Source organism: Labrus bergylta, chromosome 19 (assembly GCF_963930695.1).
Source record: "Labrus bergylta chromosome 19, fLabBer1.1, whole genome shotgun sequence".
Lineage (NCBI taxonomy): Eukaryota > Metazoa > Chordata > Actinopteri > Labriformes > Labridae > Labrus > Labrus bergylta.
Window position 1 is genome coordinate 17,627,771 of NC_089213.1, and position 23,153 is coordinate 17,650,923.

The 23,153-nt window shown below is 38.7% G+C and overlaps 1 protein-coding gene across 2 annotated transcripts in view; it reads right to left on the minus strand.

The window, feature by feature from the left end:
* Positions 1–1,750: 1,750 nt before the first annotated feature.
* vps50 (VPS50 EARP/GARPII complex subunit) overlaps positions 1,751–23,153 on the minus strand; it is a 110,939-nt gene continuing 89,536 nt past the window's right edge. For both annotated transcript variants that reach the window (XM_020631689.3, XM_065947993.1), the window contains 6 exons: positions 18,903–19,051; positions 12,616–12,712; positions 11,906–12,064; positions 6,912–7,033; positions 3,517–3,706; positions 1,751–3,401 (listed from right to left, as the gene is read on the minus strand). In XM_020631689.3, coding sequence (XP_020487345.1) covers positions 3,282–3,401; positions 3,517–3,706; positions 6,912–7,033; positions 11,906–12,064; positions 12,616–12,712; positions 18,903–19,051 — 837 coding nt within the window. In that variant the 3' untranslated portion in view covers positions 1,751–3,281. The remainder of the gene's footprint in view (positions 3,402–3,516; positions 3,707–6,911; positions 7,034–11,905; positions 12,065–12,615; positions 12,713–18,902; positions 19,052–23,153) is intronic.

The following is a 23,153-nucleotide window of genomic DNA, read 5'->3' on the forward strand; positions in this document are numbered from 1 at the left end:
ACATTTGCCACATATAAAAATCAATTAGGGCAACTGCATTTAAATCCAAACAAAAATAAAGTTTAAAACAGTTGAATATCACATAAAAGTAATTTTGTAAGTTACAAGACTTAAGGTTACTCTTTATTTTCAAAGCTCCTGTAAAGAGTTTGTAGACGGTTATGAAACATGAAGAAGTTATACTAATGCGTCTATTTGACCTTTGAGAGCAAAGAAAAATGGAATGCCTGTTACTACTGCAACTGGATCAGACGTAGTGATTAACAGCATTATGCTGAAATAGTCTTCTTGTTTTTTTGTCTTTGTTTGCTGAAAAGATTCATACTGACTGAAGTGTTTGACTTTTAATTCTTTACCAATAAACCCTACTCACACATATAGGGACAAGATCAGGGGGGGATAGGACCAAGAGTTGATCTTTACAGCTACCCTGTGCACTGTCCTTCACTTTAGCTCTGAGCTTATGAACCACATAACAATGAACATCAAACCTACATTTACGGGGCGCTGGTGGCCCCCATGTACAGAGGCTTTAGTCCTCAAAGTGGGTAGCCTGGGTTTCTGAACTGTGGCTCCTTTGCTGCATGTCATTCCCCAATCTCTCCCTCTTCCTGATTTCCGACTCCATTCACTGTTCTGTCTCTCTAATAAGAGAGGCTAGAAGCATAAACATCAACCAAAAATTAAACTTTTTTGTACTTTTCTCCTGAGAAATATGAGAATAGATCCAGCAATAGCAGCAACCTTTGCTATTAGAACTAATCTGTTCTGATTATATGAAGGTTATGAGTCATGCTTAATTAATAGGGATCCATGCACCAGTTATTTGCCCATCCGCAAATAATGTGGCATGTACTGTATATCTGTTGTGTTGCAACAATTCAAAGCTGACAAGCCAGTATACTTCACTGCTGATTGAGATGAGGCTTTTTAATGTGCAGAAGTCACCTGTTTAACTTGATTTGTTTTTGTGGTGAAACTGCATGAAAGTCAGCAGCATACACGTGATTTTCACAATAGATGCAGCTCTTTTAAATAGACATAAAAAGGAGCGTGTTTGATTTGACTGACAGCCAGACATGTTGTAGCTGTTTGCCAAAAGACTAGGCTTCACTTAAGAAAAACCTGCCTTGTTGTTTCATTGTTTGGGATATTATAGCTGGATGACAAGCTCCAGGCATGTTTCAGCAACTGAGATATGAATTCGGCACACCTCAACTCCACCTCTTTGCTTGCTTCTCGGTTAGCCAAGTCGGAGTCAGCATTTACAATATGGCAACGGCTGTCGTTGGGCTTCACAACACCGCTTCAGAAAGCAATGGATGGCATCACTGAGACTATGCTGTATGTCCATGTTTCATACAGCTTGAATCCCTTCCAGAGGTGTCCCACTTGTGCTTAATGACAAGAAAAACAGTTACACTTTTGCAGAGTAAAAAACAGTGAATCATCAAAGTTGAAATGAGTCATTCATAGCTCTTTTAGGAGGATTAGTGGGCTCCTTCCTAAAGAGGAAGGCTGCAGGGTTTAACCACACAGGAAGCCACTTTAATTAATGGAACAGTCCTGCTCCTGGCTGAGTTCAACATCATTAGGGTGACACTGGTGCTGCTGAAAGGTAACACTCATATATTATCATGAAGGGGAACAATGTCTGTATGAAAAATGCTTGGGCCCAGAGATTTTAAAGGTTGGATATGATAAAGCTATATTTGAGGATCATGAGTTATAATAGAAGAGACACTAAGAGTCCATTGTTAGTGTGTTTATTATGTTAGAATCATTTTTGGTTCAACCTACAGTTAAACAATGATTACTGATTAGTTTCACAATAGTGCACTTGACCCTTAACATAATTTCACAAAGTTTAAATATCTTCTTTTTTTTTTTTTTTTAGCTTCAGCTGATAAGTTACAAGATACTGAGAGGTGATAAATGACAGCACACTTCCAGTATTATATAAAAACGCTAAACAAGACACGAAGCCAGAAATAAATACAGACATTGTTCAAAACATTCACATTTACAATAGTCTTCATGGACTAGGTGCACAGAAAATATGAAGCCATATCAAAAACTCTAACTCCAGTCCTTTTTTTTTTTTTTTCTTTAGCAGAAAATCAATCTGCCCTCTCGGCAGGTCTGCTCTAATGGAGGCGACAGGTGGGGGCAGCTTTAAAGCGGCAGAGGAAAGCTCTTGTAGCTGACGCAGTTCAGTTACAAACTCATGAGGATTCACATCATCAATGTCCGACTGCACAAACTGATAGAAAAAAAATAAAAACCACATTTGAATGCTCAGCATGGAGATCAGATACTAGAGGACATTCAAATAATTAACAAATGGCAAACAATCAAATGCAGCTGGTGCTCATATACAATATTTGAACGCTAACTACAGCAATTTATATTATTTTCAGGATCATTATTATATTAGATTTATATCATAGACAGACAGAACAAAGAAACAAAGAAACATCCAATCAGGCACAAAAATACCCTGAAGTAAAACGATACACAAAGAAAATAAGAATAACTTATAAAGAGTGATTCAAATGAACGATAAATGAGATCTACTGCATCTGCATCTGGAAGGGACATTCAACCATGAGACAAAGCTTGAGATCAGAAAGTAGAGGTTAATAATAACTGCTTCAGAGTCTTCTTGGATCCAATATTGGGACATATTTAGTACAGAAAACGTATGTTACTGGACTTCTGGTAAATGCTTTTTTTTTTCTTAATTGAAAGGATGGAGTTGATGTAACACCATGAAGAGCAACGTTAACACACTTATATCACAAGGTTATATCTGTTAATTGATGTGTGAAAAAGTCAGTTCCATCTGGCCATTGAAGACATTAAAACTGTTTTGAATGTAGACAATTTTCAGACAAATGTCATAAGCAGCAAGTTTCTAAAATGAAAAGATGAGGGCGTGCATTGTGATCCATGTTCAGTGTTTGTAGGGTAACTTTAGCATGCTCGATGGTGATGGTTTTAGTATTTATGTCCAACAGTATGTCATGAGGTGCTTTCAAAAAAACTGAGTTTGTTTTTGACCAAACAATGACTGTAGGTTAACAACCAATTAACAATAGGCTATTATTTTAGCTTTACGTTAATGTGAATAGCAGCTTTACTTGTTAAAAATACCCAAACATGAAATGGAATATGAAGACATTCTGTGATGAGCTCTTCTGCAGGACGGGATGGGGTTCTGCTTGAGTGTCAGTCTCTGTGGCTGGATGATATGTTTAGGGTCTGCTCCTGTCATCAGTCTATCTCTTGGGTCTGTCAATGTCATCGATGGCCGCCAGAAGTTTCTGACGAGCCTTCTTATTTATGTGCGAGCCCAGGCAAACGTTCACCAGGTTGGCAAGCTGCTTCATGGAGTACTCCTGCACAGATACACACAGAATATGTGAGAAAAAAAAGACAGACATGCAAACACACCGTCTCTCAACATAAGGCATTCAGCATTATGCAGATGTTGACATTGCTTCACCGTCTCACCCTGTGATTCTTGATAAACTGCTCCATATCGTTCTCAGTCAAGTAGTAGGCCTTGATGTAAGTCTCCACGAACTCTTTATCAGGGATGGGTCGCAAGTCGGTCAGTTTCTCAAGCTTCATGAGGAACTGTTGGAAGTCCAGCTGCATCAGGGCCCGGCCCTCGTTGCTGCATTTCTTCACATTAGCATAGCTACAGTAGGGGACAAAGCAGCAGAGAGAAATTACCATTATTAGCATCAACCCAAATATTCAGGTTCAGACACCTTATTGTTGGAGGGCAGGTTGATTCTCTGTAAACTGTATTTTAGGTAAATATAGCTGTCACTTGTAGATGTTCCTTTGAAGATAACATAACTATATTTCAATCCATGCAGTGCAATATGGTCTAAGAACACGGAGGCCTTTTTCAAGAATCATATTGAAATGTGATACAATATCTACACTGTTTAACACAGCACAATGTGTTGATGTATATTTGTAAACATTGCTTATATTTTTCAATTCCCAGCGTACATAGCTTATTATTCTTACTCTCACTTGGTACTTGTTGCATATTTTATTATTTCCAGTGTTTCCCCTAGGTTTACAGCGTTGGGGGGCGGGGTGGGGACAAGCCAACATGCCGACACGTCGACACGACGACACAAACACTTGAAGGAATCTTGGTGTTCATGTGTTACTTTTAATGACCTTTTCTATCGGAAAGGTGTCCTTAAATTACTTCTTTCCCTGATTTCCAACTCTATCCACTATCCCATCTCTACAATAAAGGCACAAAAAGCCCAAAAATAATTTAAAAAAATATATATTTTTTAACTTGACCTTCGGGGGGGGGGGGGGGGGGGGCGCATTGGGGAGGCGGGCCGCCCCTCCAATATAATGGTAGGGGAAACACTGATTTCTATTTTCCATTTTAGTATTTCTGATTCTGATGAGTGTGCAGGATGTCGGTAGAGTAATTCAGCTATGTAGCCAGGCCTAAAATTGCAGACAAACTTGTCTCTGCATATTAAGAAACTTGCATTGCAATAGTTACAAATACTACATACTCCCAAATGTGAATTTGTTATGCAGGAGATGCCTGGAAGATGGGTCTCAGCTTGTCATTATTTTTTTTTTTTCAAAATCAGAGTCAAAATGGAAATAATTTCAAATCTCCTGAAGCCAAAAAAAGTGTGGTAAATTAGATTAGCAACCGTTGGGTAACACTCAGAACCCATTTGAGTTTTTAAAAACAAGTATGAAAACTGAATGGAGATGTGAATAGCATCCATAATAGCTTGTTTGTGAATTTTCAGTTTATTCAAATTCCTGTTTACTGGTTTGAATTAGAGTTTGACCTCTTTGTTTTGTCATTGTCTTTATTTTTTTACTGTTTAGTGAATATTCAGGCAATCATCTTATGTATCTGCATGTGTTCTAACTTAAATATTCAGTCAGGTTGGTCCCCACAGATGTCTGTACTGTCTCAGTAAACGTGTGTAACATGTTTTTTTTCCAATGTGTGTGAGTATGCTGTTTGTGTTTGGCAGCAGGTACTGTGCTGTCCACTGGCAGGTCAGCATGTGTGACATCTACGGTACATTAACACACCCCACACACACACACACACTCTGCTCTGCTCTCTGTCTCACAGCTTTTCCCTCTCCTGTTTCCATTTTATGCCTCATCCCCTCTCTCTCCCTCTCTCCCTCTCTCCCTCTCAGTTTGTCAAGCCTGCCAGAGTCCGGTGCTGAGTGTTTGAGCTCAGGCTCAGACTGCTAAGGGAGCCGCTTTTCTGCGGGCCACAAAGGAGAGACGAGCGTTGGATGAAGAAATTAAATAACAGGCTGTGTGAGTCAAAGTACAAACAAACAAATATGATCCCTCCGTCTTCTTGTGTGTGTGTGTGTGTGTCTGGAGGTTGATCTACAGCAGCAGAACAGCAGCTTATATTTGCAGAACATTGCAGTCGTAATGGGCCATTTGTACATTGGAGAGGGTTCAAATGTTCTCTTACAAAATGGGAAGAAAAGGAGGTAAACATGTTCCTTACTTCTCAGCGGGTGAGGCTGAGCCTTCCTCCGTTCCTTAATGCTCAATGTTCTCTTTCCTTCTTGACGCACCTGGCAAACCCGAAACCACTTAAAACTATTTTCTGCACCTGTCATTGCAACCCGAGCGAGAACTTCACTGTATCTTCCAAAGATTAGCACATCTCAGCGACTTGTGTAGCCCTATAAAATGTGTGTAATCTTGTCAAAAATGGTCAGCTGTTAGCGTGTTGCCTCGTCACCATCCATTAAGAGGGTCTGAGACAATGTTTCTGTGCATCCACTCTTTCAGGTCAGATCACACCTTCAATCTAAAAGCCTTTTTTTACTCTACACATGGGCGCTAAGTAAAAAGACAGCAGGGGTAACAAGTGCCGAGGGGGGGGGGGGGGGGGAACCCCCACTGCTGTTCTGTCACCTATTACAGCTCATATCTCACAAAGGAGAAAGTAGTGAAATGCATTACAAGGGATGTGTCGAGAGCGTTTTAACGTTCTGTGAGAGTGGTCTGTGTCATACAATCCCCCTGATGGGCTTCTGGTGAAGCTGGAGCGATGTGAACCAGAGGTTTGCCAGAGTACGGAGAGAAAAAGATGGCAGCCGCTCAAGAGTGGTTTTCTTCGGGGGATTACTCCAAAGGAACTTGGCAGCAGGGTCTCCAGGTTTCTTATGTACTGCAGGTAATTTCCCCTGTTCTTCATGAAGCTTGACAACATGCTCTGGAAAGTACTTTTTATTTTATTTTCCCCCCTTCTTGTTTATGCCGTGCAGATGTTAAAAGTAATGAGAGAAAAATAAAACGAAAGAGGAGAAAAATTAATCTTCTCTGTCTGTAAAAATGCCATGGACGGTGGATGAGAGTGGAAGCCTTGAATCACCATTATACAATCACTCATTAATGCTGTTATGTGTACAGGACACAAGACAAAAAGAGAGCGTAACCTGAGAGACGCTGGAACCTGAGAGCATTAAAACAGAAAAAAGCCACTCCTAAGAAGACAAGAATACACATTTTGATACGTGTGTTTTGTAGAAGTATTAATAGATGGATGTTACCTCTGTGGGAAAATCAACCGAACATTAACTGCGGTCATGACTTGTACTGGAATAAAAAGGAATCCTAAGCGTGTGCAGAGGTTTGTCATGGTCAGGTGAAGTTCTGTCTTAAACACAGGTATGCTTCTAGATCTTACTAAAGGTTTTAAGACTCATTTCTATAAATAAGGCGCTTTTAATTTACTTATAGGGAAATATTATGCATAATAATGTGAGTGTTTTTTTAAACATATATTTCGTTTTGTCAGCCACTTGACAATAATGAAGCATCCCCCTCAGTTTATGGATGTTTTAATTCTGTCTTACCCTTCTACTAGAGTCCTGTTGGCCAGGCGGATGCAGTGCTCCCACAGAACATTGGACACAGGCAGCGGGATGCGTACATGTCTGGAAACATCTCCCAGACGCTTGTTGAACTGTTCAAACTCCTGAGAGGACGAGAAACACAGGGTGGACATCGTTCAAGAGTTTAGAGAGTTTAGAGTAGTGTGAAGTTTCATTTTCACAATAGTTAAAAGTAATAACATGTTAGTAGCTTGTGCATAGTATATCAAAAAGAGCTGTAGCTACAAACAAGACATCACAGCACCAACACAATTTTTGTTTTCCCAACTAGAAAACCTTTAGAAAACAAAAGTCCACACCAACAACATACTGTACGGTGACAGCTTGACTTTGACATGCGTTTTTTTATCTTCTTATTTTAACACTTAGGTCTCTCTCCTGGCATTTAAGATAAGTCTATGGTTTTTGTTGTTACAATTTTTAAGTTTGGTTTGTTAGTTTAAAAAAAAATATCTAAACATCACACAAGGATTGTACACATGAAAAAGCAAAGCCTTACATTGAATGAGAGACGCACGAAAACTACTCAAAGCAAAACTAATTTTATTTACAGGAAACTCAAGAAACCCACATATAACCCACTCAAAATATACTCAATAATCAAGAAGTCAAATACCCATAATCCATCACTCAAGACGGGTGAATGAAGTCAGACTTTAAATTCCACTCCGGGTTTTTCTCAATTACAATAACAAAAACGTTCAAAACGGAAACATCTTTCTTTCACCAGAGAATAATCAATCAGGTGTGTAATTATTTTCAGAAATGCTTTGGCTCATACTAAACCCACTTTAATGGTGACATGAATAAATCAAATCTATCAATCAATCAAGACCAAATCATTTCTTCCATGGAGTAAAGAGCCTGCAGTTTGTCTTGGTTATTATCATACCTCCACTCTAACTTAATGCTTTTAATGGCTTTACAGTCTGAACTGACGAACACAACATCATGATGTGCAGAACAGACGGCTTCAGGAGAAAGAATCCACCAAGCCTGCAAAATATCTGCTAAAAGAAATCATTTATGTGCTGTTGAAGACTGTAGTCGGGTACTGGACCATCCAGGCTGAAAACTGTTCAACTGCCTTTGGGCTCGTCTTGATTCATGTCGTATAATATATCTGACCTTTCACTATTGTGAAAACGTCTCGTCGGCAGGTACCTCACTGTGACGACCCCTGCTTAGAGTGTGTGTCTGGTTGTGTACTCATATGCTTGTATTGTCTTTAAGGTGCTGATGATGGGCCCATTGCTCCACCCAGGATATAAGGACCAGCATCCTGTTCCTCTCGGTCTCTCTCTATTCTGCCTAAGCTTGAGCTTGAGCTGACACCATTATTCATTTAGCTATTATGTTAGTGCACTCTTCAACACCACATACACCATGATGCTTTTACACACATCCACACGTTCACCACTGATTATACTGATTTAACACACCTCATCTGTCTTGTTATGGGTGAATTTAAAATCCGACTGCTTCAGTTTTTGTCACAACCGGGTTATGACACTCATCATCCAAAGCTGCAGCAAGAATTTATTCTTTCATTGATTAGTTGTCAATTATTTAATTACATAATTTTCCTACTATACAGTTAAATGATTGGTTGTTCTGTTTTTTTTTGTATTTTTTAAACAACATTCTGTTTTCTTATTACAGCTTTATATATATATATATATATATATATATATATATATATATATCTGAACATTTTCTGGTTTCTTTATGGTCATTTGTGGATGTTATCTTGAGCTTTAGGAAACACTGACTGATATATATACATATACTGTATATATATTTTTTTTTTCCTTAAAATGTGTCCTGCTCATATTCATGTATAAAATCCACATACACCTGATCTGTCCAATTGTTTAATATGATTTACAGAACTTACCAAGTCATCAGCAAAGCAGAGAGAATATAAGTAATAGATAGACTGCTAATGCCCTCCCTGACACCGCCCTCTGATTCCTTCATTTCTGGTTCCAATACTTAGTTTGTTGTCACTTTTTGTTTACAACGTTTTTAGCCGGTTATGTTGTTTTTCTGCATCTGCTTGAAGACACAAACATGTGCCCCCAGCCCAAATAACAACATCATCCACCACATAGTTTCACTCGGGAATCGGTCATAAGCCTCATTGGTACACATTGTTCAAGCTTAGCTGCAGCCCTACCCTATCTCTTGATACAAAATGTGGTCCTCATACCCTCCAACCAGACAGGAGGTTACTTCTACCTAATCAGCCATCAAATGTTCCCTCTTTAAAGTTTGAACACAAAGGATTATGGTACATTTTTGCTGAGAAAGATGAACAAACAGAATGTACTGAAATGAAAGACAGGTTTCAGGTGTGCCAGAGACTTGCTGTGTACTCGCTGCACTCTGGAAACTTTTATTATGCATTCAATTATACAACGATGATGAAATGATGCTGTTAGGGAACACATTTAAGTCCACACAGATTTAATGTGCCTGTGATGGATGTAGGAAATGTCTACGTTGTTTTTCAGAGTGTCATGTTAAAAAGAATAGACCTGAGTTTAAGGCACACTTCCATTATTTTTTTTTCCTCCCAAGAATAAAATGTTATTCATTCACAAACAGTGGCACAATACTGTCTGACTTAAGCACTTTCAATGAAGTCATTCCGAGGCTGCTGTATTTCCTCGCCACTTTATATGCAAATCAATGCCATTGTTGAATGCCACTGATCAACCTGAATTCATGAATAAAATATCCTCCTGTGTGCAGTTTGACAAAATGTAGCACATTCTGTTCAATCAGCACACATAACACAATCCATATGCATGTCTGACAAGTTGGCAGAGGCTATTAGGGCCTGATGGGGGGAAAAGTACATGCTAGTTGTAATATGCATCATGTCAGACGTTTTGACATGGTTCAGCATTCAAACCAGGCCAGGGAGACTGAGGATTTCTCCCATTAGGGAAAACTAGCTCATGAGCTAAATTAATGGACTTAACGGCGGAGTCTCTGGATCCAGAAAATCATGTATGAGCCATTCAGGCACTCAAAATGTGAGTTTGAATTTATACAAGCACATAACTGTTTACTCTGATTCTATCGGAACATATTTATCTATTTCACCAATATGTGCCTTCTTAAGAGATTTCTTCAACATGACTTTGAGTAACTCGGATGCACACGTGGGGATTTGTCTTGCTTTGGTGATGGTCTGTTCAGGATTTTCACACCACAGCGGGCCCTTCAGACCTTTCTCTGAGGTGAGAAAACGAGTGCCGCATGTCCTTCCAACCCAATGAAAAATGCATGATGGGATAAGTGAGCAGCATGCATAAAGACACTAAAACTTTCAATTCCCCAAAAAATGTATCTGCTAGCGCTGAGCTTGAAAGTCTTAAACAAAGCTGAAAACTTGAGGACGGGTCTGAATAAGGCTCTCATCAGCTCACCCATGAGCTAAATTATTCAGACCACCCCAAATAATTGATTGTAAAAGTTCCTGAATTAATTGGAACTCAAGCAGAAAGACAAGAAGCTTAAGACTTCTTGACTTTACATGGAATAAGAGGTAAGTGTTATGTAAACCACAAAGATATTCCAAGGATTACCTAGACTGAATTTCACAGTGTTAGGGAACAGTTAGGTTCTTCTTCGTCTTTATCTTTCTGTTTTTTAATTACTTTGGACTGGATTTCATGGTTTTAATCTGTGTTTATTCTGGGCTTTTTGTTGTATTTATATGTGTAGCCAGTGCTAGCTCGTCACAACCGGTACAAAGACTAAAAATCTACTGCTGCCTTTTGAGTCTTCTTCATTTTGGAACATGGATATCACATGACACAGAGGGGGCTACAGAGCACCATTAGTATTTGTTTGGGGAAAAATAATTAACATTTGGACGAGTTCTAACTTTTCCTAAATGTAAACTAAACTAGATATTACTAGATATTAAAATATATATATATATATATATATATTTTTTTTTTTTAAGTTATATTTTTGGGCCTTTTTTTTTTGCTTTCGGAAAGGACAGCTGAAGAGAGACAGGAAATGTTGGGAGTAAAGAGCGGGGGATGACATGCAGCAGAGGGCTGAGATCGGATTCAAACCCACAGGCGCTGCTTTGACGACGGTAGCCTCTGTACATGGCGCAAGTGACATAACCAAATCTGCAGCCCTAGAAATAATATATTTTAATATACAGTAAATTGACTTTTATTTTTATGTATTATTATTTATTATCAGTGTTAGTATTCAACTGACTTAGAGCCTACTCAGCATTATTTATGCAACAATCTTAATGCAGAAATGTTTTTACGGATTATGAGGGAAAGTGTCCATGAAGTCTCTGAACATGAGCAAAACATCAATAATTAAGATTGTAAATGACGCATGTTAAATGGGTTGCTTGTTCTAAAATCCACATTTGAAATCATTTCCCCTTAGCTTTTTGTGGCACATTGTTTTGGTTTTCAAGGCAGGAGGCTCAACTTTTTTCATTCTTTCATTACCCTTAAACACCATGTTTCCAGCACCAGACCTCTGCTTTGGTGAAATAGCTCTGATAAACCGACTATGCACAACCCTACTGGTGCAAATGGAAGAGAAAGTACGAGTCTGTAATAAATATGAGCATCAAGCTGCTGAAGAAGATGAAGATATTTCCTTCAGGAGTTCAGGACACCCAAAAATAGATCTAAAACAAGAACTTGTATATGAATAATTTGGGTTTGCTGGACCGATGTAAAACTTCAAGCTAATGAAAATGTTGATTTGTGTCTGCTAGTTGTGTAAAAAATCCACGTTTTCCATTAGCATTTCATTATCAAATTCTCTTCAACGCAACAGCCATAAGGATGCATAAGAATGAATGAATGTGTGACTCTAATCAGAAAGTGTTAACAGTATGGGAAATCTCATGTTATGTTATAACAGTCACCTACACATCTCTTATGCAAAATTACCTTTAAAAGGGCGTCCACATACACATTATGCTGTGACATTATCTCCCTGATGTCCCATTTAACCCCCGCCATCATGAGCAACATTTGTTCGTAGTCGATGGCCTTCGCTGCAACAATCCAGTAGATTGGTTTGCGGAGTTCACTGGCTGTCGACACCGTCTGAGAGGAGGAAAAGGAGAAGACATGTACGTGTGTTTTATGCGACGTGTTTTTTCAACATTATCTGAGCAGCGAAGAGCGATGTCAGAGACAAAAAAGTCGAGGTCTCCTCGTGTTTTGCAGGTAAGCTAACGTCATGGACTGCACAATATCTTCCAGGGTATAAATTTAGGACATGACATTCATTTTATGTTGATGGGTAAACAGACCTGCCAGAGCAGCTGACGGTTTGAAATGTCAAGGGAACCACAACAAGAACAGAAAAGATGGGGAAGAGCCTGAGGGGTATAAATGACTTTTTTTCTTTGATGATCAAGGACGAGTATAATATTTAGTGACAGATACATCATCATTTGTCCCCAGGGATACACATTTAATGAAAAATGATTAGATGGATTAGATACAGTATACAAGTTTATAATTAAGAATGATTCTTTTGATAATGTTTGTTCTGTTACAGATTCAATGATGAAAATGAAAAGGCCTTGCATTAACTGCATCATAAAGATCATTGGAAGTACACACAGTTGAGGGAGAAGCTGAAAGCATACCTGAGAATAAAACTGTTGCAGGAAGGGTTTCTTGGCTAAAGGCATCATTGTGTCCAGGTGAGACTGTAGGGATTCAAATTGTTCTGCCAAAAACACACTGGAAAAAAAACACACATAACAAACAGAAGAATAAATTCAGCTCAGCAGAGCAGACATCAATGACAGAAATTACTATGTCTGTTCCCTGTGTTATTAACAAGTGACAGATGTGTTGACTAAAGCTGATATTAGTTTTGATTGAATTCTGTTTGTTTGGAAGACCAAAGTTTTAGAAACTAACAAAAAAGTTCATTGGTCTCTTTTTATTTCAGAACATCACAACAATACAGAACAACTGACCAATACTAGTACTAATGTCAAAGCTCAGCCTTCCTTTTCTGACACAACAGCATTTAAACAACAGAAGAAGAAAAAAAGGGATTGTGTCGTAGTACTTAAGATCAGTCTTTGTTTCAAGACAGCTCAAGACCACTTTTTGAAATTACCTCTACTTCAAACCCAACAAATCAGCCTGTCCTTCTTTTTTTATTTTAACAATGAATGGCTTTCAGTTAGCCTTAATAGTGAGGACAAGCAAAGTAAAAGGAAAAAGAAAGACAGGACACAAGAAAATCAATATGGACAGAACTAACACCCCCATTCTTCTGTGAGTTCAGCCCTGACAAAATAAAGTCCTGTTGACTCAGGCCGATCGATGAATCTTGAGTGTTTAACTGTGCGCTAAACAAAACCTGAGGTTGGAGTGAAATTCAGAGTTGACTTCTGAGGTTTAACAAACATGTCTGCTGAGGTGCAGCGCCTCTTAAGGTGTGATTTCTTTATAGTTCCAAGTCAAGAACAACAACACAACGGATTGGACAGTGCCTCTACAAGAAGAAAAACAACTCAACCAGACAAAAAACTGTATGGCCCAATGGCTGGCCTACACATGATGTGCTTCCACTTAAACCAATTTTAGTTTGAACTCTCTCAGAAACCAAGTGAGCAATTTCATCCTCAGCGTCAAACAGTCCCGCCTGCGTCACACAGAGTACCCTGTCACTTTGAACAACTCCCTGTTCCTTAGTCAGCTGATTCACCATATGAGAGGGAGAAACTTTTGCATAAAGACGAGAAAATGAATGGACAACAAGACTATCAGGCTACAGAATCTAGTATGTTTATTTACAAAAAGGTAAAAAATACTCATTCAGAATTTGAAATAAGGCAGGATAATTAAATATGTGGTGTATGAGCTTTGTAATGTTCGTTTTTATTTTTATACAAACTGGACAATAAGGGGTGTTTGAGGCTGATACCAATGTCAAAGGTTTATTGATTCCTTGGTTGAAAGATTTTCTAGTTTTTATAAAAAACCTTAACATACATTTTTGATAAAGATCCCTAATTAATTTCTCTCTAAGCACTAAAAATAAATCAAGTACTCTCTGCCGAAAAACTCTAGTGCTGCTTTTCCCAGCTCATCAGCACGCACTTCTTATAGAAGCTCTGATATTTTAATGTTAAGAACACTTTTAAAGACATTTTTGCCTTTTGTTTATCAAAACAAAATCCTGAATGATTCTCCTCAGTGTCTTCTCGTGACGGTAAACAACAAATTGTATGCTTAAAATTCAAAATATACTTCTTTGTTTATATTATTTTTGAGGGAAGATAACCAAAAACAGAAAATAATATGCTTAGGGTAAGGTCTATGTTATTTCAAATCTCTGCATGGCTGATTTATCCACTAATAAGGCTGTTACTGAAGCTCCAAAGAGACCATCTGTAGGAAATAAATGTAACCCCATCAGGAACCTTTATATTAAAAGCATTCATTTATATTAATAAGTACCGTCTGCTTAACACCACATCTGGAAGCACTACATTAAACACAGCCAGAGCACCATAAATGAGCTCAGTGGGCATTTGTTTGTTTTCATGCAGCAGAGGATCACTGCAACAGCTTGTGTTTACCTTCACAATATGGTGCAGCGTGGGCAAAACTGAGCCCACCTTTCAGTTAATCTGATCACACTTATTAAAAGCAACATGTAGCAACAGCAAGAGGGGCACCTAAAGGATTTCAGATGTCTCTCACACCTCTTTTTTTCCCGACCACTTGGATTGTGAACTTTATGTTGCCCTTTCTTTTTTCTAAAATGATGTTTAGAACGCCGTATCCTGAGGATGTCAGAGGTGTTCAGGCTGAGATTGTCCCTTCTAATAAAACATTTTCAGACAGAAAAAACCTTCAGTCAGTTTTGCCCAGATTAAGTCAGTGCTTCTTCTGGAATGAACAGATTAGATTTTTTGAATTTTATTTTGTGTTTACAGATTTACAGAGTGCTAATACATAATTATCTATATGTGCCTATTGACATGTGAAAAATGAAGACATCAGACAGAAAAGGCAAAAAAGCCAAGACAGGACCAGATGGACAAGACATTAAAGGTTACTAAAGGTTGTGGTGTTGATGTTTTTCCTATTGACCACTTTTAACTGGACCCACTGGAAGTAGCAGTGGTCTGGTATATATTTTTTTAATTCAGTCAAAGGTCATGTGTAAGCCATCGCTGAGTAGCTGCCTGAGGTTAGCTACTCCTCTCATATTCCAGGTTAGGTAGATAAAGGGTTTGTTGTTGATTAAAAACGTGGGATTTTGCATTTGTGGGGTGTGGAGAGATGGTGATAAGCTATGATTGAGAATGTCATTTGACTTCCACCATGCACAAAGAGTGGTGTTGACTCTATTGTTGTTTTTGTAGTGGCTATGAGTTTTAATGGATGTATCTATATCTAGCCAGGGTTAGGCTGATTTCATTTGTCCAGTATTAATGTACAGTAATTGGTGTGAGATAATGTAGTACCGTAAAATCCGGAATATAAGTCCCACCGGTATAAAAGACGCACCCTATTAGGACGTCTATTAGAGAGAAAAAATGTAAACTCTCTTCCTGCGTGCCGATTTATATTGTGTTCAGTGATGTCTACAACGTGCAGTTTCTGTGCAGCTGTGTCGCTCTTTTAGTTCCGTCTGTTTTCTCTTTCAGGAGTTTGCACTTCTACTAGCTACAGTACGGTAGTTGAGCTCTCAGCCTGCAGGGAAAGTTGTGAATCAGAGGCACAGACTCATAGCTTGCGAGTCGCGCTGCCCGACTCCACTGGTCACGCTTTAACTTTAATATAGGACTCTTTCAATCAAAAGAGCACTCCACAAGGTGTATTTACGGAACAATTTACCACTGTTTCTGTAAATGCATGATCATGACCTTGTGAGGGTGAAAAGATGTGGAAAAAGTCGCGCAGCCAGACTGGTCTGTGTCGCTGTCTTTTCCAGCACAGTTTCAATACACAATGAATGGTGATGGGTTTTAAATCCCATCAGGTCGCAGTGATAGTGGCTGCTGCCCCGCTGTAGTGACAGCGCGTGTTTCAGTATTTTAATATACCAGTATTTTATACTGGTATATTGGTAGCACCGGTGTATAAGACGCAGCCAACTTTTAAGACAAAAAAATAGGTATTAAAAGCGCGTCTTATACACCAGATTTTAGGGTAGTTGAAGTTTAAGGCCCCTTGTCCGCTATATTGTTTAGGTTGTTGGATGATGGATAGTTTGGATTTGTGTTTTTTTTCCTATGCTATGAAAAGAGGAGAACCATCATGGGGGTAGGGTGATAGAGGTGATGGCAAAAAGGTAATGCAGTTAATTTATTTTTGTTGAGCTTGACTAATTTGTTTGAATTTAGAGAAATACAGATTCTGGGTGTTATGTAATATATTTGGGTGTTTGGTTCCCAAGCCACAGGCTCCCAGTTGGGTTTTGTTGTGGGCAGAATCTCAGATTTGGTCCCGTTGATAGACTGTCCAGACACCTTACTAAAGTTAATGATCAGATTATGGGCTCATGGAAGTGAGGGTGTTGGAGTTGTAATGTATAGCAGGATGTCATCTGCATGAAGAATAATTTTATGGTGGTGGTAACATTGTCTACTATTTGCAGTCAGGGGTTAAATGAAAAGAGCAAACAATTGTGGGCATCCTTGTTGAGAACTTATTGGTATTATTGATGAGATTGCTGATTGGAGTCTAACTGATGACGCCTTGCTTATGACTTTTGTGTCGGTATTAAGTAATGATTTTGGCCGATAGTTGGACAATTAAGTGGGGTCCTTATTTGGTTTGGGAACATCGTAATGTTCGCAGTGTTCATATGATGGGACACGGTGGTGTTTTGGTGAAATTCAGATATTACTTTGAAAATAAGAGGTGAAAGAAGGCACTGAAACTGTTAATACAATTCTGCTGGGTAGACATCTGGCCCAGGTGATTCATTGCTTCGGCATGAAAAGGAGCGCTCTAGTCAGTTCTTCATGAGAGAGAGGTGCCTTTAGGTTTTCTGAATATTTGTTTTGTATTTGTTGAGTATGTTGTTGAGTTCATGTTTGGTTCTCTTTCTTCATCATTGAATCAGAAGGCTTTTGACATGCCAGAAGGTCTCTTAACCGGTTTCTGTTTCTTCATGGATATCAGCAGATTTTTCTTTCATACTTCATCCACAAAATATCTTCACCTCTGCACTTAAGCTCTTTTGCTTCTATCATTCATCTGACCTAGCTGTCTACCTCCTATACATGAAAACATTTGTCAGAGAATGTGTTAGCCAATTCTGCAGCTTTGTCGATCTGGGCTCTCGGTTTACAGACTTTCATTATAAAGTGAATGTACACTGCAGAGTTTTCATGTCCAAGAGTTGTCCAAAAATGAATAGTTTGACCTTATTATATATGAGGGTGCCTTTGTGAGTGTGATGTAACAGGGAAAATAGAGAGGGAGAACAACTACACAGGAGTCCAAGAGGGAGAAAATGAATGAGTAAGTTGTGACTCATTGCAAAAGTACAAATAGTCAATTTCAGGGAAGAGTTTTTTCTTTCTGTTTTAGTTTTTTTGTATGATTTTATCCTGCTTTATCTATGTGAATTAGGGGTGCAGAAATGCAATTTTTTCTCTAATCGATTACTCTTCTCATTGTTAAAGCGAGTACTCGAGTAATCGTTTTGTAGTTGTTTTTTTTCTGTGATTCTTTTCCCCCACGGGAGGCACCGCCCCCAACTATGACGCGATGCCGACTGTATCTATTGATTCATTTGAATCTTCAGGATTTTAATAACAGCAAACCTCAAATAAAAATTCACACAGACGTGTTATGACCGTTTTAACACTTTATTATAATTGGAGCAGTGTGGCGAGCGGACGTGCAGACCTCAATGCGCACTCATCGCACGTTGAAGCTGTTTTGACAGCAACATTCTGTTAACAAAGACTACAGTCTGCAGTGTAGAGCACACTTTACTCTGGTAAATGAAGTTACACTAGAACAGGTGAACAATTTAAGTGTCTGTCTGTTTCAGCTTTCTCCTCTGTGCGTAATGACACACTCGCTCAATCTCGCTCGTCCATCCGCTATGAGCTATTTCTCCCTATATGGTTGTTCCATTTTGTAGTTATTAAAAGAATAATCATCTAAAATTCCAAAATATAGGAAAACATCTAGTTATGCTGCTCTGTCCTAGATGATCAAACGTCATTGGTTTAGCGGAGTAAAGCGGTAATCGCAAAGTGAAAGTCCTTCTTTTTCTGTGGACTAAAAAGACAATTTGAATTGAACTTTCGTAGATCATATTGCATATTTCGTTTGTTTGAGACTTTTTGTTAATTGTGAATTCATAGGGGGGTTAATTAAAGGGATATTTTTGTTAGGGTAGCAGCGTATGGCTCAACAACACAGAGCCTTTATCAGCGCTTTGTTTGTCATCTATTTTCTTTTTGCGCTCGTGCTTCTTTTATTCTGTTTTAAATTAGGCCTATCCTAGAACCCACAATGCAACAAGAAACATTTACAAAAATGTGGACTACAAAAACGATTATCAATTACATTTTTTTTGTAACCGACTCGGGTACCCGAGTACTCGTTTGCACCCCTAATGTGAATATTGAAATAATAATGTTTGATGGCCAGGTTCTGTAAAGCTGCTTCATGAAATGAGCTCCTTGAGGCACAGAAGTGAGAGAGAAGTGGCCTCTTAACCTTGATAATAGAAAACGCTTTGATGAACGTAACAGCCAGGAAACAATAGTGACGAAATGAAAGCCATGTTATCATAATCTTTCCACCCACAAATAAAAACCTATACTGGTAATTGCATCATTTTCTAGGGTGCAATTACACTGATTACTTTAAAATTACTTTGTTATGCAATGTGTTAAGTCTTCATCTGGAGTGTGGTGCAGAGAGTACTTACAGAGATTCAGTGGCCACCACCCGCTGGGCGAGTCCGTAAAGAGTCCCGCTGTTAGTGAGGACCACCAGTTGGCTGAGATGGGGGCTGGGCACCTTCTCCTTCCTGTCCTCTGCTGGACCGTGAACTCCCGTGTTCTCCCCCACAGCCTCCTGGAAGACACACAGGTAGATGGACAAGATACTTAGTAGACGGATAAATGTGAATTAATTATATATTCTTCTCTTTTCAGCTTTCAGAGATACTGAGGCACAAAATATTTATCATTTGTATTTCAACTGTGCAGTACCAAATCAAAGCTTGGCAATAGTTTATGCAAATAATCTAAATTTAAAATAGACTAAGTTTTTTGTATTTGTGACTTATAATTCTTTTTTTTTTTTCATGTTTATTGTGGCAGCAGCTTAGTCCATAGGGACTCGGGTTGAAGGAGGGCTGCCGGTTCGAATCCTGTTTCCGTCCAAAGTGTTGAATGTGGGACTAGTTTCTGGAGAGGGGCCTATTCACTTCCTGTGAGCATTGCATCTTGAGCCACTGAATCCCGAAACTGCTCAGGCGCTCCTTCCTGTGAGGCTCTCATTCTGACATCTCTCCATTAGTGCATCTCCACAGGATCCTGTTTGTGCATACTGTATGTCTGTGTAGCATGTTCAATAACAGAGTGAGAAAAATAAATTTCCCCTTGGGGATTAATAAAGTATGTCTTATTCATCTATATATTCCAAATGCTTCTTTCAGTAAAAGAGAAACAGCAAATCCCAAATTCTCCAAACTGAAACCTCGTATTTCTCATTCTGTAATTATCCCGCTCAAATCACTGATTGCATCAGCTGCTTGGACAATGTTATTAATTTCTGCAAGCATAGTTAATGTTAATATTATGAAGCACATGATAACATAGGTAGCATGAGATGTAAAGCTTAATTCTGTTGTGGTTTTTGGGAAACAGCACCGTCCCGATGTCACTGTAACAGTTAACTCTACTTATTAAAGATTTAACTTGTAAAATGAAGACAAAATGACGATGATTACTGGTGGGTAAGCATCATCTAAAATTCAATCAACCTTTGGAAACTGACTAACATCTGAAATCCCGCTGAACCCTCCTCAACAGCAAACATTTTATCTTTCTTCTGAGATATTCCGCTACACGTCTCCATCCGGCGAGCCTTTTATCCCTTCATTTGAAAAACAATTACAATAGAAAGAGAATGATTTCAACCTAAATCCCATCCAATCAATCACAATAATCTATATTTGCATACAAAGCCACTGAGAGTCAACACCAGCGGGTAGAGGATATTATTTTCTATAAGGCACGTCTGCATGGCCTGACGTATCCCACTGGCATGTCAGACCTTTCAGCGGCAGACTGAACCCTGGAACAGCCTCTGGGAGATCAATAGCAATTGCACAGGTAATGAACGAATGGGAACTATTAATGGTGGACTGTAACATCCACTTACTCACTGCACTCCTGTGCAATCTGAGGCTAATATTGTGTACGAGCACATTTATTCCACCACAGCAGTGGATGGTTTTTATTATGGAAGACTGCAGCGAGTAAAGAGGAGCAGCTTTACAGGAGGGAAGAAGGTCAATCAAAGCACAATGTTCAAAAAATATGGTTACATCACTTTTATTCTTCTGAAAAACAACTTCATTAGAATATCAGAACTTGTGTGATAAAAGCCTTTATGTAAATAAAAAGAAAGAAAGAAGAAGGAAATGTTAGTGCTGACGTCAAACAAGTGTTGTTAGCAGGCACACAGTCTCAAGAAGAGGTAAGGCGAGTTTCTTCGGGTGTTTTATGATCCTCAGCAATCTGTTCACAAAAAAATAAGCTACGCAAACAGCTTAGCATACAGAACAAAAAATGCAAAGCATGCAGCTCTGCTAAAAATGTATAGTTCAGAACTGCAACACCGACTCTGCCTCCTCCGATGAGGAAAAGTGCTTCCTTTTCCAGAACCTCAGTGAGTGATCTCTCTGCATTCAATCAAACCTTCAGCCGGGCAGAAAAACCTTATCGGTCCAAAAATCAAACTTTATCACATTCTGAAGATTTACCCTTGAATTGGATTATTTGCCTGTACAGTGGAGGGAATCTAATGGCTTTCCCATAGAGAGTGAAATATATACCAACAAAAAGCAAGTCTGTGCAAATAGAAGTGGTATTTAAATGTCAGAAGTAAGCACAGGGAATAAAATAAACCATTACAGGGCTATTTAATAAGAAGGTAAATATGAAGTTACCTGTAAGTAATAAGTTATATTAATGTTGATGGAAGTTGGAAGTAGAATCCTCATCTGCTTCTAAACACACAAAATGATTCACTGCATGAGTCACATTTCCGTCGTCTGATATACAGTATGCAGCCAGGATTTAAAAAAAAAAAAAAAAGGATAAAAAGTAAATACAGGGATTTTTTGTATTCACTGCAAAAGTATTCATATCTTGCAAAAGGCTGGAGATCAAAACCCTCTCAACACCCGCTGGCCCTTTAACCGTTGAACCAGCTGAGCATGAAGTTATCTGATGTCAGATCATGCAAGGGTGAGCCTGTGAAGCTATTCTCTTTTGTTATGCATTTATTTAGTGGCTAAAGGGGTTTTTAGATTCACACACACTTTGTTTCTGACATGATGCATTTTAGGGGGTTTGTATTATAAAATGTGTTGTGTGGTCATTTGGTCTCAGCCATAATGGAAATTATATCCTAAAGCATGGGATGCCAAATCAAGATTATTTTTTATGGTTTTTAAGAAGAACAATTAGCTTTAATTCCACCACACCAATTAAAAAAAAGGGTGAATTTAATTTCCACAGGTCAACCAGTGGTACTTAGTATACTTGAAATGAACAACATGCTTGCCTTAGTCTGCTTAACTGTGTGATTAAACACATTTCAGGCTAAAGCAAAACGGTCAAAGAGAGCTGTGAAGTGTTCACAGCATTCAAGAAGGACATTTTTTCAAATCTACAGCAAACCACTGTGATGAATGTGTTGTGGCTGTGGACTTAATCCAGAGAAGCCATTAGTACTCACTTAAAACAGCAAATTTGCAACAGAAGATTAAAGATCTGGATCATGATCAAAACTGTGGCGGAGCAGCGGCTGTTTGTCAAATGCACGGGTGACATGCAAGACCAAAAGAAACACAAGATATTATTTGAACCTTCTTTTGTGCTTCACAGATCTAAGGTAGTGATTTAGATTTTTTTATTCTTGTTTTTTAAATCTTCTGGATATGGTTTTCTTTCTTTGACTGGCTCATTGTTAAAAAATCGGCTCCGGCTGTGAACACAGTGTTTCCAAGAAAACCTAACAGTGTGACCAGATGCTCTTCAGGGTGAGAAGTACCTCTTTGTTTGGAAACCAAGTTTCAATACCACCAAAGAGAAGATAATGTATGATAGCTCTGTGTTTTATTTTATTTGTTTATTAATAGAGGTTAGTTATATATCTCCCCTAAAGTCAGCCCAACCTCCGTTTCATTAGTCTGACATTACAGGAAAGTCTGGCTCGGTCTATTTTTAATTACTCCGCATGAGGCTTGACCTTTCATTGACTGAGCCCCTGCAGCATTAAAACAGACTCCTGAAAGAGCATCAGGAGAAAAGTTGTGTGTCTTTCAAACTGCGTATGACTCTGCGGGGATTCTGCCGGTAAAAGAAACACTGAAAAGAAAAAGAAAAAGTGTGGAGGAAAAAAAAAAACAGTGACATTTAAAATTACATGAGAGGCGAGAAAGAGAGGGTAAACACGGGTTCTAAAGTTCCCTGTGCTCCACATTGTTTCACTTTTGTGAGTTGACGTGCACCTCAATGGCAAACGCGATTTGATGGAATAGCATTAACATAATTCACCACCATTGTTGCCCTTTGGTGACCTAGAATATTTGAATGGTTTTTGGGGACATACATGCAAATCAGGAAGACAGGAGTATTAAAAAAAAATAATTGCATATAGTCTGAATGAATATTTTTTTTTATCGGCAAAGACAAGAAGAATGTCCTAATTTCTTCATACAACTGATGGACACAAACAATATGTTCTGCTTCTGCAGCAGTGAAGAGTCTTGCACTGAATTCTCTGCGTTTGTTGGCACCAAAAGGGAGCTTCTAAAATCTGTGAAATGATCAATAACTAGTTAAATGGCAAATACAAGCTTTACAAATACAGACATCAAGTCTTCAGTCATCATTGTAGATGCACTGTTTTCAATTGTGGTGAACCGCATTGGCTATTT